General features: G+C 34.8%; 1 protein-coding gene across 1 annotated transcript in view; it reads left to right on the top strand.

Annotated features, from left to right (window-relative positions):
* The window catches only part of fibcd1a (fibrinogen C domain containing 1a), a 135,922-nt gene that overhangs the window by 52,321 nt on the left and 69,842 nt on the right, over positions 1-13,759 (top strand). The window contains exons 3-4 of the mRNA XM_067393542.1: positions 9,302-9,467; positions 9,726-9,862. Coding sequence (XP_067249643.1) covers positions 9,302-9,467; positions 9,726-9,862 — 303 coding nt within the window. The remainder of the gene's footprint in view (positions 1-9,301; positions 9,468-9,725; positions 9,863-13,759) is intronic.

The following is a 13,759-nucleotide window of genomic DNA, read 5'->3' as shown; positions in this document are numbered from 1 at the left end:
TCTTAGATGTTTACTAAGATCCTTCTATTATCTTTCTATTACTTCTATTGAATCCTACAATAATATTTAAAATATCAATAAGCTTAATATATATAAAATCATAATTTATTGAGTACTTTCAATTGGGAGGTGGCTGTCCCAAATTCTAATCCCTAAATTTCAACTTGTGAGAATGATACTGAAATAATTTTTGCAATTTTTTTACATTGTTGTTTTTTTTGTTTTTTTGGTCTTTTGATTTTTTTTTTTTAAAAGTGAAGTAAATTTTTTTTAATATATTTTCTTTGTAAATCATTAAATTTTATGTAAAAAAAAGAAAAAAAGTGCCCCGTGTCACTACCAGAACAGTGTATGTTTTAGTCCTTTGGCTGTGCCTAATTTTAACTACACCCCTACATTTTTGATCAGGAAATATTCCTGTGTCTCTCCCTCTCATAGCAACATGGTGAGTAGATAGGTCCCAACATTTTGATGTAAATATGTTCAAAAGTAGGGATGCGCATTTGAAGCAAAAATAATATCCAAAGATCACTGGGAATTATTTGATTATTATTTGAAAATCGCACCCCTCCTCCACATGCATGCACACATGTATAGGCTACACACATAAATGGAGAGAGAGAGAGAGAGAGAGAGAGAGAGAGAGGGGGAAAGAGACCATTCACACTTTCAAACATTTTTTCACAGCCAGAGTGAGCGAGAAGTTGAGCTTCCATAGGAACTAACTGAAAACGCTTGCGCTGCGATATTATGAATGCCCGTGCGGAAGTGAGAATTTTACTTTCACTTTCAAATTAGCACCAATTTGGGAGCGGTGATTTCTTGAATGCTGGGTTCATTGTTATTTTTAATGAAAAACATAACAACAAAACAGTACAATGACGAACCCGCTTAAATGGATGTGTTTACCTTTGAAACCAAAACTTATACCGTCGACTTGCCAGTCAAGAGTGAGGTGAAATCTGACTCCTGCTGCTGATCTGTGCTGCTACTTTCGTTCAGCTCATGCTGAATTGAGTAGACACGTTTAGTTTTTAATTGTAGTGTCTGTTCTCTAATTGAACTAAATGATTTTTATTACTATAAAAATCAAAAGGACGGTGGGTGGCGGTTCCACGGTGGGCAAGTGATGATACTGGTTTTGTGGCTGAACACCGGGAACATCGCCTATCGCAGCAACCTACCTCAAGCCATAATGATTTTAGGCTACCTAAACATGTTATAACATATTGTGAAAAGCCTAAATGACGGCACTTATGTGAACATTACTTTTAATGTCTGTTATATGCCACACAAGTCTACAGTATGTGAGACAACATGTCCTTCCGTTGTCTGAGAGTTGATTGACAGTTTTTAGTTGGCAGCGTGCGCCACACTCTGGTTACATGAACGTGTCACCACCGCATCAGCACCGAAAACATAGGGAATTTATTTAAAGACTATAACCGCACAACCTATTCGATATTCTATAGTTAAATCAACTAATCGAATATTCGAATATCGTGACACATCCCTATTCAAAAGTCTGAAAATCTGTGTGCAACTTTAAGGAACGTCACTACCAAACACCTTTTTTCTGGAATTAAGCAAACTTTTTTGGGTTTTATTCCATAAAATGTAATTATGTGTGTACAACTGTTCAGAACTGTGCTAGGTAACCATGTGCTGATTAGCATCTTTGAGCTAGGCTCAAAAGTTTCTAAAATTGTCACTACCGAAACAGACAAGACCGAAACGTGGTGATGTTTCGGTTGTGGCATCATTGTAATTTTGGGTGTTATTCTATAAAATTTAGTTTTTTTTGTGTGTACAACTGTTCAGAACTGTGATAGCTAATCATATGCTGATTAGCATCTTTGAGCTAGGCTCAAAACTATCTAAAATGGTCACTACCGAAACAGTCAGGACCGAAGCGTGGTGAAGTTTTGGTTGTGATATCATTGTTTTGGTAGTGACAAAAGGAAACACATAATCCTTTATTTGGGGAAAATAAACACTATGTTAGTACAGTTATGCAAATTAGTATTTAAGTATGTTTTAGTAGTAGGGGTGTGACGAGATCTCGCAAGACTAAAATGTGACGAGATGTTGCCATGACAGAGTGTTAGGATGATTAGGAAAGAATATGCCACCACTACGTTTACATTATGCCTCCACTGTCATTTTGCTTTGTATTTAAATAAAAAACATTTAATTCAGTTGGATAACGGCCGCCGCCGCTCCATATTTACAGAGTTACGCGCGATCGCGAAAGTGAAAGTAAACGCGAGCGCGCATTCAAATGCGATTTCAATACCACGCATTTTGAAAGCGTCTCCCTGATGAATACAGATATCTCTCAATATGAAAGCTATTTTAGGCTGGGCAGTGTAGTTGTAACCATCTCTTAGCTCTGTATAAAAGAAAAATTTGGTCTTATTTGCACTTTGAATATTGAGAGAGTGCGATTATGGTTGCACTTAATGTAAAGTGTTACCGTAAAAATGAATAACAGTTTTCTCTTAATCTTATTAAGCACAAACAATTAGGTTTCATTTGTTAACATTAGTTAATGCACTGTGAACTGTCATGAACTAACTGATTATTTTTATTAACTAACATAAACAAAGATTAATAAATACTGTAGCAAATATATTGCTCATTGTTAGTTGATGTTGGTTAATATGTTAATGTTAATAAATGAGACCTTATTGTAAAGTGTTACCATTTTTATTTATACTGTTTTTATTTCTATGATCAGTTTGGGGAAAGGAGTTCAGTTAGGAGGTCAAAAGTTGTAGAAGCTCATAAATCATGTACAGTAAGGTCTGAAGAGACTGAAATCATACAGGAGGGAAGTCAGTCAGTTGAGTTAGTGGCAAAACCTTTTACAGTACTTGTTGTCTTTTACTCCTTATGATAATTCATACTCAGAAAGTAGAACTGAAATGATATTCATTACAAGATGATTAGTTAAAACATTTCAAATACACCTGCAGAATATTTTTTCTAGTCATGTATTTCGCCATTGAGAATTTCTTAAAAATAGTGTGTAAAAATCTTGTCTCTTCTCGTGAACTCAATCTCGAGTCTCGTCTCATCACACCCCTATTTAGTAGTGTTTTAGTATGTGAGTTAAAATTCTGTAATGTTTTGTGATCACTACCAAAACTACTGTACTAATAACTACTGTGACTACCGAAAATGTGCAATTATGACCAAAACATGGGATGTTTTGTCAAAAATAATACATTTATTTAGTTTTTTTTTTTTTTTTACTTTTTGTCTATTTAAATATATAAATACCTTTAAGGCCATTTTATATTATAATTAATGTAAATGTTGAAGTTGCTTTTACATTATGTCTAAAATATCTGCACATTATCTGAATGCTGCTGTTGTAGAACCAGAGGTTTGGAAATGAATGCACAATATATGGGATAAGTTCAGAGTGCAGAATCTCGTGTTTTCCGTCATTTGCATACTAAAAAAGTTTTGATGTGTCAGCAAGCAGAGCAATTTTTCCCTTTGGTCTCCTCCTGTTCGATTGTGCTTATTAATCTTTCGTCTTTGATCTATCATCAGTCATTTCCAAAACTGAGAGCTGTGTTCCAAACTTGGACGCATACTCTGTTGGCGAGATTATTGATGATACAGAGTCTTGCGGAGGAAGCGTGTTCGAATATGTCTATGATTAATGAAAGCCCCTCAAACAGGAAGCAAATTTCTTTTAAAAAATGTTTATGCCATCGATGTCCAGGTCCGGCCTGGAAATGACAAATGGGCCAGGCAGCACTTATTTAAAAGAGGGGCTATCTGTGTCTCTTATCTGCTAAAATGTTTTGGCATGAGACTCTTAACCTCAGTTCATTTCCCTCTATCATCTCTTAACACGTTTTTAAAGCGATGAAAGTAGACAGACGTCGGGTAGATGTGCAGTCAGTGGGCGCTAATGTGCCCGGTACCATGCCGTGACATTGGCTGTGTTCATAATAGCTTACTAATATACTACTCTTGCTATTTCTGCAGTGTTTAGTACAGGTATGTTTTATGTGCACAGTATTTTTCTGTGCGCATCTTGAATACCTCCATGACCTGCTTTGTTCATGCAGGAATTTACTGTATGGAATATGATATCCCTCAGTGCAATGTACTTGACTTGACCTTCCATTTACAGTGTGATGCATGATCCAGTAGTAAAGTAATCTATTTCTTGACTCATTACTTGATTGAATGGCCAAATGTTAAGAAACATTTACACAAAATTTATTTTCAAGATGATAAAAGATGCAATGTAGTGATAATGTAGCATACTACTGTTTGACCTTGTGTACATGTATATAATTTTCTGATTGAATTAAATTGAATCCTCCAGTATAAGAATCTTATAGCATAATCTAAATATAATAAAGGCATGCTTGCTCTTTTCCTTCTGTTCTTGTCCTTGCTTCTTCTCGAAATACTTTTGCAGTTTTGTGATATATTTTTGATGTAATATTGAACAGTATGTTAGCTAACTCATTAATTCTCATTCATGTCTTTAAGAGCAGGATGTCCATGACCTTTCTTTTAATAATTAAAAAATGTTTGAGTGTCCTCCTTGCTTAAAAAAAAAATAAAAAAATTCTTCAATAGCTTGACTTTTCAACTGTCTGTATCTAAAATCACCTACGATTATCTTTGTCAACATGCACAGATAAAAATGAATGTTTTGTTACTGTGGATATTCAAAATAATAATAATAATAATAATACAAATAAAAAAATAATTTAAATTTCAATAATAATAATAATAATAATAATACAAATTAATACATTTACATGTATAATTATAATAATAATAAATATTAATAATAATAATAATTATTATTATTGTTGTTGTTTTGAATAACCATATTATTGTTAAAATGATTAATTATTATTTTAAAATATTATTTTAATATTATCATTTAAATAATAATGATAATAATAAAAAATATAAAGATAGATAAACTAATTATTGTTACATTTACAACAACAACAACAACAATAATAATAATAATAATAATAATAATTATTATTATTATTATTATTATTATTATTATTAGTTTAATAATAAGTATATTTAATAATAAGTATCATTAAAATTAAGTATTATTAATGATATGAATGTTTATCCAAAACAACAATATTATTATTATACATTTTATAAGAAAATAAAATAATAACATTTTAAATTAATGTTTATTATTATATGATTTAATAATAATAATAATAATAATTATTATTATTATTATTATTATTTTATTATTGATGTTATTAATAATAACTATGATTATTATACATTTAATAACTTTTATTTGTTTATTATTTTTATTATTATTATTATGCACATTATTATTATTAATTATAATGTGGTTATTCAATACAATAATAATGATAATAATAATAATAATAATAATAATAATAATATTGTATTTAATAACCATAATAATAGTAATAATAATAATAATAATAATAATGAATCATATAATAATAAACAGATTAATTAATTCATTCATTAATGTTATTATTTTTCTATTCTTATAAAATGTATAATAATAATAATAATATTGAATATATAAAACATTCATATCATTAATAATAATACTTATTTTTAATGATACTTATTATTCAACTAATACTTATTATTCAACTAAAAATTATAATAATAATAATAATTCATAAAATAGGTAAATAATAAAAATAAATATTATTCAAAATAAGGTGTTTACATGCCCCAAAATTCTGATAAATACAGGTTAATGCCAGGTGTCTTCAATTTTTGAGAAACTGGAATATTGATGTGTTTACAGTTCAAATCTTAGCAAATTCTGATTAATATCTTATTCATATAAACCGACTTTGAAACATTCATCATGGAATAATGCCTACTGTTTCACATACAGTTATAAAAACATAGAAAGTTGTATACAATGTATACTGTACAGTATTCAGTAAGTTGTAGTATTCTGATCCAAACAGCCATTGAAATTTATAGTTCAAGGTGAGTTTTGAAGGGCTGGATCTTTTAATTGGTAGTTTCCTGCTGTGTTCTTTAATGAAAGGGAGACATTGTTTAGCGTAGATGTGGTGGCTAAGGTCTTGCGTCCTGTTGAGTGTATGCCAAGAGGTTCAAGCCATTGAACAAACGGGTTGGTTAAAGAGCATGGTTTGCTTTGTACTTTTGGGGACATTATGTTTTTTTTTTCACATGTGTGACGTTTTTCTTTTGATGCTGGACAGGCCTCGTAATGATAGACGTTTAAGTGTTGTTGCTATGGCAGCATGCCGGAGCGAACCAGTGTGTCGAGAGCTGCGAGTGATAATGCCCCAACCATCCACACAGAAAGTACATAGTGCGTCATCCATCATCAACTTTAAGCGAGTGCACGCACACACCAACACACTTAGCTTGCAGTGTTGTCACAGCGACATATGTGCACACGCAGTCTTGTTAGCGACACACTCTCAAAGAACTTGATGCTTGTTCACACCCCAAAGGAGAGCTTTACACTTTCATGTGTCATAGGAAAAGGGCTTCACTTTAGGGATAATTTTTGCTAATCGCCAGCAGAGCTTCCTACATGTCCATGTGCCACGTTGATTCATAATATTTGATGTCTGCAACACAAAGACCTGTCCTTGGAGAAAGGCGCAGTTTGCTTCACTCAGAATCAAGTTTTTTTCCCTCCATCGAGGTGACCTGAGCGGCTTTGCTGATGCAGGCAATAAAGAGAGCTGTCTGGGAAACTCAAACCGAGCGGCTTCCAGACCCACTGGCCGTGAGCCCACTAAACTGAAGCACTATCAGTGTTGTGCAGCATAGTGCACCTGTTACTTTAATGCAGTGCCGAGGGCCTCATGCTGATACAGAGACTTCATTGTTGTTATTGTTTAAGCCAGGCTTTTAGGAAAGGCTAAAGCATTGCACGGCAATGCCAAGAAATCATGAAATAAAATGATTTCAGCAGCAAGCAATTTTTACACAAAAATATTAAGCAGCAAAAATGGTTTTCAACATAGATAATAATAAAAATGTTTCTTCAGCAGCAAATCAGCATATTAGAATGATTTCTGAAGGATCATGTGACACTGAAGACGAGAGTAATGATCCTGAGAATTCAGCTTTGTTACACAAAAATTAATTATATTTTAAAATATATTAAAATAGAAAACAGTTCTTTTACATTGTAATAATATTTCACAATATTACTGTGTTTTTGATCAAATACAGTTGAGCTCAAAAGTTTACATACCCCTTGCAGAATCTGGAAAAATGTTAATCATTTTAACAAAATAAGAAGGATCGTGAAAATTGCATGTTATTTTTTATTTAGTTCTGTCCTGTATAAACAATTTCACATAACAGTTGTTTACATAGAGTCCACAAGACAAAAAAAAATTGCTGAATTTATAAAAATGACCCTGTTCAAAAGTTTACATACCCATGTTTCTTAATACTGTGTGGTTACCTGGATGATCCATGTTTTTTTTTGTTTGTTTTTTTTAGATGGTTGTTCATGAGTCCCTTGTTTGTCCTGAACAGTTAAACTGAGCTCTGTTCTTCAGAAAAATCCTCCAGGTCCTGCAGATTCTTTGGTTTTCCACCATTTTTTGCATATTTGAACCCTTTTCAGCAGTGACTGTATGATTCTGAGATCCATCTTTCCACACTGAGGACAACTGAGGGACTCAAACACAACTATTAAAAAAGGTTCAAACATTCACTGATGCTCCAGAAGGAAACACGACGCATTAAGAGTCGGGGATGTAAACTTTTTGAATTGGATGAACAGAATAAATTGTACTTTTTTTGTCTTCTGGGAAACATGTAAGTATCTTTTATAGCTTTCAAAAGGCAGAACTAAATGAAAAAAATATGTTCTTTAAACAAATTTTAAAAAACTTGCACATCATCTTCTTGTTCAAAAGTTTTCACCCCTGACTCTAAATGCATCGTGTTTCCTTCTGGAGCATCAGTGAATGTTTGTAGCTTTTGTAATAGTTTGCATAAATTGTAGTTGCTGTAGAGTTGATTCAACTCATCGACTAGTATGTGCCGTCATGTTAATCTTTTGTGTAAATCCAGTTGAATTGACCCTCGTTTGTGAAGCAGTCCGGCATAAAATGATGGCATGGAAAAAACACTCTGCTACAACAACCCTTCCTCTTCTCTAAAGCAGCCCAACATGGCCTCACCCATGATCCCTGGGGCATATATAAGAATTTTTGTTTTTCATATTTATATTTTAGAATTTTTGAAACATTAAAATATACATTTTATATAAAACAATACATATAAACAGTATTTTAAATATTATAATAAAATTAGGCAATTTTCATTTTAATAATAAAATAATTAAACCAATCACTATCATTATTATTTATATTTCTATATTTCTATTTTATAAATAAAAAAATTGAACATTTAAATGTTTGTATCTTATTTGCCAAAGCTCTTTTTGAAAATGTGGCAACTGTGCCTTGAACATTTTAGAACATTCTTCAGGTTGATTCAAACATGAGTATGTGAGACTGTCATGTTTGGTTCGATTAAAACGAACCCTGGCTCGGTTAGTGCAGTTCATTTGAACATGTGTGAACGCTGCCATCCCAACTCTGGTGCGCACCAAACAAGCTGAAAAGATGGGTCTCGGTCCGCTTTCAAACGAACTCTAGTGCGGTTCGAATGATATATGAACGCAACACGAACCAAAGACATGTAACCGAACCAAAAACAGGAAGAAGAGACCCTAAAAAGGACAGAATCCTCACGCATGTCGGTTTTTCTTGTCATAGTCACGAGTTTGCCCATGACGCGCGTCTCCACGCAGCAGATCGTTTGTGTGTGACAGATGGATTCCTGCTGCTGTTTTGACTCCTTTACACATTTTATAAGCTCTTCTTCACGAGTTTCCAGATGGCCAAAATACCATCACATGCAGACTACGCACACACAACAAACGCATTTACCTCAGCACACAACATTGTTTTGGATGTTCGGTAACTTAATAGGCAAAATAGGCAATATGTCATAAAATCCGACCAATTACGTTGTGAATGCATCCCTATGCCTTAAGGTTCGGTATCTTTTGGTTCGGTGATAAAATTGCCAATCTGAACGCTAATCTGATCAGGACTAAATGTTTTTTTTTTCTTCTTTGGTCAGGACCAAATGAACCAAACGAACCGAACTACAAGTGTAAACGCACCCTTAGAGATCACTGAGAGATTCAGTAGAAGAAATGGATCATTTGTGTTATCCTCTGTCCCTCAAACTTTCCCTTGTTTTCTCTCTCCAGCTGCTGTCAGAGAGTCAGATCAACATGGTGAAGGTGGTGAACTCTGTGAGTGACGCGCTCAGCTCCATGCAGAAAGAAACCGGAAACATCAAGAGCCGTCTCAAGGCAGATCTGCAGAGGGCTCCGGTGCGCAGTGTCCGGCCCAAGGGCTGCGCCGGTGGAGAGGGTAAAAAAAACTCCTCATTAGCAACACATTCTCAACTCTCCAGCCAGCCCTAATGAGCCCTAGAATGGTTTCACACCTATTCCCTCATAAGCTTTCCAGCAGTGTGAAAGAGACATGCCACTGCTTAGACAGCATGTGCAAGATGACAGATTTGAAGTCTGGAAGCTTTCTTTTTTTCATACCGTACCTTGAACAGGTTTCTCAAAAAATTCCGCGTAATGTGGATTGATAATGCTAGCATGTCCTATCTTCTGCCAGGTTCCAGACCCAGGGACTGCAGTGACATCTACGCCAGCGGGCAAAGAGAGGATGGTATCTACTCCGTGTTCCCCACACATTACCCAGCAGGCTTCCAGGTCTTCTGTGACATGACTACTGATGGAGGCGGATGGACGGTGAGTCGCTCAAGCGTCAGTTCACAAGTCAGCGTCATACAATACGGCGGGGTGATATTCGGACGTTGTTTCCGGTCACCTCCGAGCTTTGTTTTTTTGTTTTGCTAAATATATCTGAATTAACTGAACAGCCGTTGGAATGAAAATCACTAGTAATGAGTCACTCCATTAGGCATTGACTTGTTAAGCGTACGCTCCCACGCATTAGTAAGCAGGTCACAGATATGCGCATGAACGCATTCGCATGCACAAACACGCTTCAAACCGATGTTTCACAAGTGTACAGTTCATTACAGCAGCTGCATACAAAATAGATGGAGCAAACTATCTTTTCCGAGAGCATTACCTCCTCATTCAACGCACGCAGAAGAGTTTTAATTTCATGGTCTTTTGAATAAATATAAAGATAAGACATAGGACTGGCAGTATATATATATCATGCAACGATAGAAATGTGTCAACTGGTAAAGATTCCAGTTTATGCAGCGCTATATGCATTTAAAAGAATCTGACAAGCAGAAAAGTATAGAGTACTCTGCAAAATGTGTCACAGAAGAGCACTTCTGCTGTAGACAGTTTTTGTGAGTGACTTCTTCAGTTGTTTTGAACAATCTTATTATTTGAGTTATCTCGATTTAATTGTTGACGATGTGATGTGGTCTTGGATTGATCTGTTCTTCAAAGCTCATCTCGAAGTTGATGTCATAGTTCAGCAACAGGTCAGCAAGGTTTATTGAATGTGAACAGAATTAGATTGTGGCTTATAAGCGGAAGTCCGATATTGGATGTCTGTCTAAGCTGCTGCTCTGTTCTTAACAGAGAAGCCTGCTTAATTGTGGACTATAATAACAATTTTGAATAATTTAAAATATATAAAATATATTTTATATTATAGCAGTATGATATATCAGAATCTTTTATTGATTGCAAAGTCGACAGGATCATTTATCATGACGATTTATTTATTAAGAAGAAATTGTCCTCTGTGTTCTGAAGTGATGCAGATGTAGAACATTTGCTAAGTTTATTATGACTTTCATTTGTTTGCTGTGCATGTTAGAATGCAGAGAGCTTTTATGCCATGTGATTGCATTACAATTGGAGTTCATTTATACGAAAAGTTCATTTAGGTTCATTAACAGTGCTGATGTTGAGATATAATGGAAAAATAACTTTTAGCATGTGCTTTCTTCTTGTTTTGTCCATTTTGACAGACTTTCTTTACTTTTATAATCTCTTTGTGGTAGTTTTAAAGTATATGTTTACTTTCATTAAATAAAACTTTTACTTGTAATTTGGTTATATGCTTTTGTCTTTTTAAAGGTGCAATATGTAAAATTTGGGAGGATCTATTGACAGAAATGCAATATAATATACATAACTATGTTTTCAGCGGTGTATAAAGGCCATACATAATGAACCATTATATTTTTACTTACCTTAGAGCCATTTATATCTACATAAAGCACAGGTCCCCCTCCATTTCAAGTCGCCATTATGCACCGGCATGTTTCTACAGCAGCCCTAAATGGACAAACACTCTACAGATCGTGTTTCATCACTATGTTGTTCTTCTTCTAAAATGTCCATGTTTTTAGAGACAGCTTGCATCGTCACGAAGATGAAGTATTAGTAATAGCAGTAGTAGTAGAAGTCGTCTGGTTTATTAGAAGCAGAGACCATTCTTTATTTGAAGTAAGAAGAAAACTCATTGTTTGACTGGCTGACATGCTCTCTGCTGTCTCAGACGACAACATCTTTGACCTGTGTCGGCCAGACGGCCACCGTAGCTTCTCTATTTTGCTTAGAAAGGGAGGAGTGAGCTGCCGTTGGTTGCAGTTCACAACCTCACCACTAGATGCCGCTAAAATTTACACACTGCACCTTTTAAACTAACTTTTTGCCACACCTGCCAATGGCCAGTGACTTAAGAAAACGTACGGGCCAAAATATTTTTACCGTTTTTTTGACACCATCATTTTAGACAGCAGTGAAAATTCACAGTTCTCTATTTCAATTTCAATACCACAGCTAAAACTACTAGCCTAACTAATATAAATAATACAATAAATGTAAAATAGCACTGCATAGTCTTCACTGTATAAAATAAACATCCTTATTAATTAGTCGTTATTGAAGTTACAAAAGTTATTCAGTCAAGAGCAATGGGAAATTTTTACTTTGTCCATTCTTGTTTGATTAACATTAAAAACAGAGAGCAGCAGGCATATCAGGCTGCTGTCACTTTAAGAGTAAATGCACGGATCTAATATACTGATACTGATACATATGCGTTTACTTCCTCTGCTATTTACATTCACTTTAGACATAACTGAATATGTTTACTAGGATACTTGTTATTTTTGTACATAATTTTGTGTGAATTTGTCCATTCAAGTGCAAGAAGACATTAAAGAGAGCTCAGTTTAGTATTCACATGCCGTCTGAAGGCTGATTTGTGGCTTTCTGGGCGTGCACTACGGTTCTTTCTCAAGTAACAAAATGAGCTCTCTTTCATGTCTTTTTCGCTTGAATATTTAAATTGTCAAGGCTTAAACTTTCATCAGGATCCATATCCATAAAAATGTTACATGACAGCGTTTCATATAATCGCCAACACCAATTTCGACTTGTGTTTGGCCCTTGGCCATTTGGTTTTTAAGTTTTTCATCTAATATTTATTTATTTTATTTTATTTTATTTCAGCTTTATTTCAATTAATTAAAATGTTTTTTCATTTTAGTTTAAAATATCAACACTTTTGGGATGTGAACATTGCCTATGCAATATTACTCAAAACAGTGATATGAGGTTCTGATAATGCTGCACACTGCAAATATGACAGGTATTTAATAACTTGGACAGTGTTTTTCCATCACCATTATTAAAGACAGTCCACTTTGTGAAATTGCAATTATAGTGGAACACTGCGGTCTTTTTCTTAAAAGTAAGAATAGTCTAATCAGTTCACAGGGATGACTTTGTATGGTTGTTGTTAGATAACATCCTTCTTATAAACAAGTTGCTTCAGATCTATTCAATCCTGTTCAATCCTTTTAAGCGTATAAAACAGAAAACAACAATTCGTTTTAATTTAATTTAATTTAGTGCCATTATATGTAAGACTAACTGATTGGACAATGTGAAACGTATCTGATGATGAATAATTGAAAGAACGCTGTTACCGCCGTATCCTCATTTGTCCTACGAGAAGATTCTTTGAACAATACTTGGGGAACATCACAGGCTTTATGTAAGTCTGTCTTTGTCTATGCAAGGCTATTGCAATGAAAGAAGATATTTCAAAGATGGTGTTACTAAGACTTTGAGCATCCTGATGAAGACACAGTGGGGGCCAGGCTGACATCTGCAGTAAAAGGAAAGAAGATATTTGATGACACATTGACTTTATGGTCATCGGTTGCTGAATGTGTTTCGTTAAGGTCAGTGGTTGAGGCGGAGAGGACAGGAGGCCACAGAGTTGTCCTTATGTTATGAACACAGTTGCCTCCGTTCCGATACAAGTGCCAGGACATGTATTTTCATATTTGCTCTCACTGGATAACATACATGATGTTGAAAAGGGTGATGTATTGTATTCCCTGATTACAGTCAAAGCTGCTTTGTGGCTGTGAGAGCATTAGCTTAGCACCGCTAAGCGTGCCGGGAGTGCTGGGAATCTGAAGAGGCAGAAAGGAACTGTTACAAGGAATTAATAGATCCAGCGCCCCTATTCATCATCTGCAGCCTCCAGCGGTTTTTGATGAGGATGTGGGGCTTTTCTACTGGTACCGGAGTAGATCAGGCTGAGTTCAGGCGGGTCACGGAGAGGGGTGCTGGGGGAGGGGGTTGTAATTTCACATGCTCGGACATGCACACAATCCCTGCCATGGACAT

This window comes from Chanodichthys erythropterus, chromosome 9, assembly GCF_024489055.1.
Source record: "Chanodichthys erythropterus isolate Z2021 chromosome 9, ASM2448905v1, whole genome shotgun sequence".
NCBI lineage: Eukaryota > Metazoa > Chordata > Actinopteri > Cypriniformes > Xenocyprididae > Chanodichthys > Chanodichthys erythropterus.
This window is presented reverse-complemented; position numbering and strand designations above follow the sequence as displayed.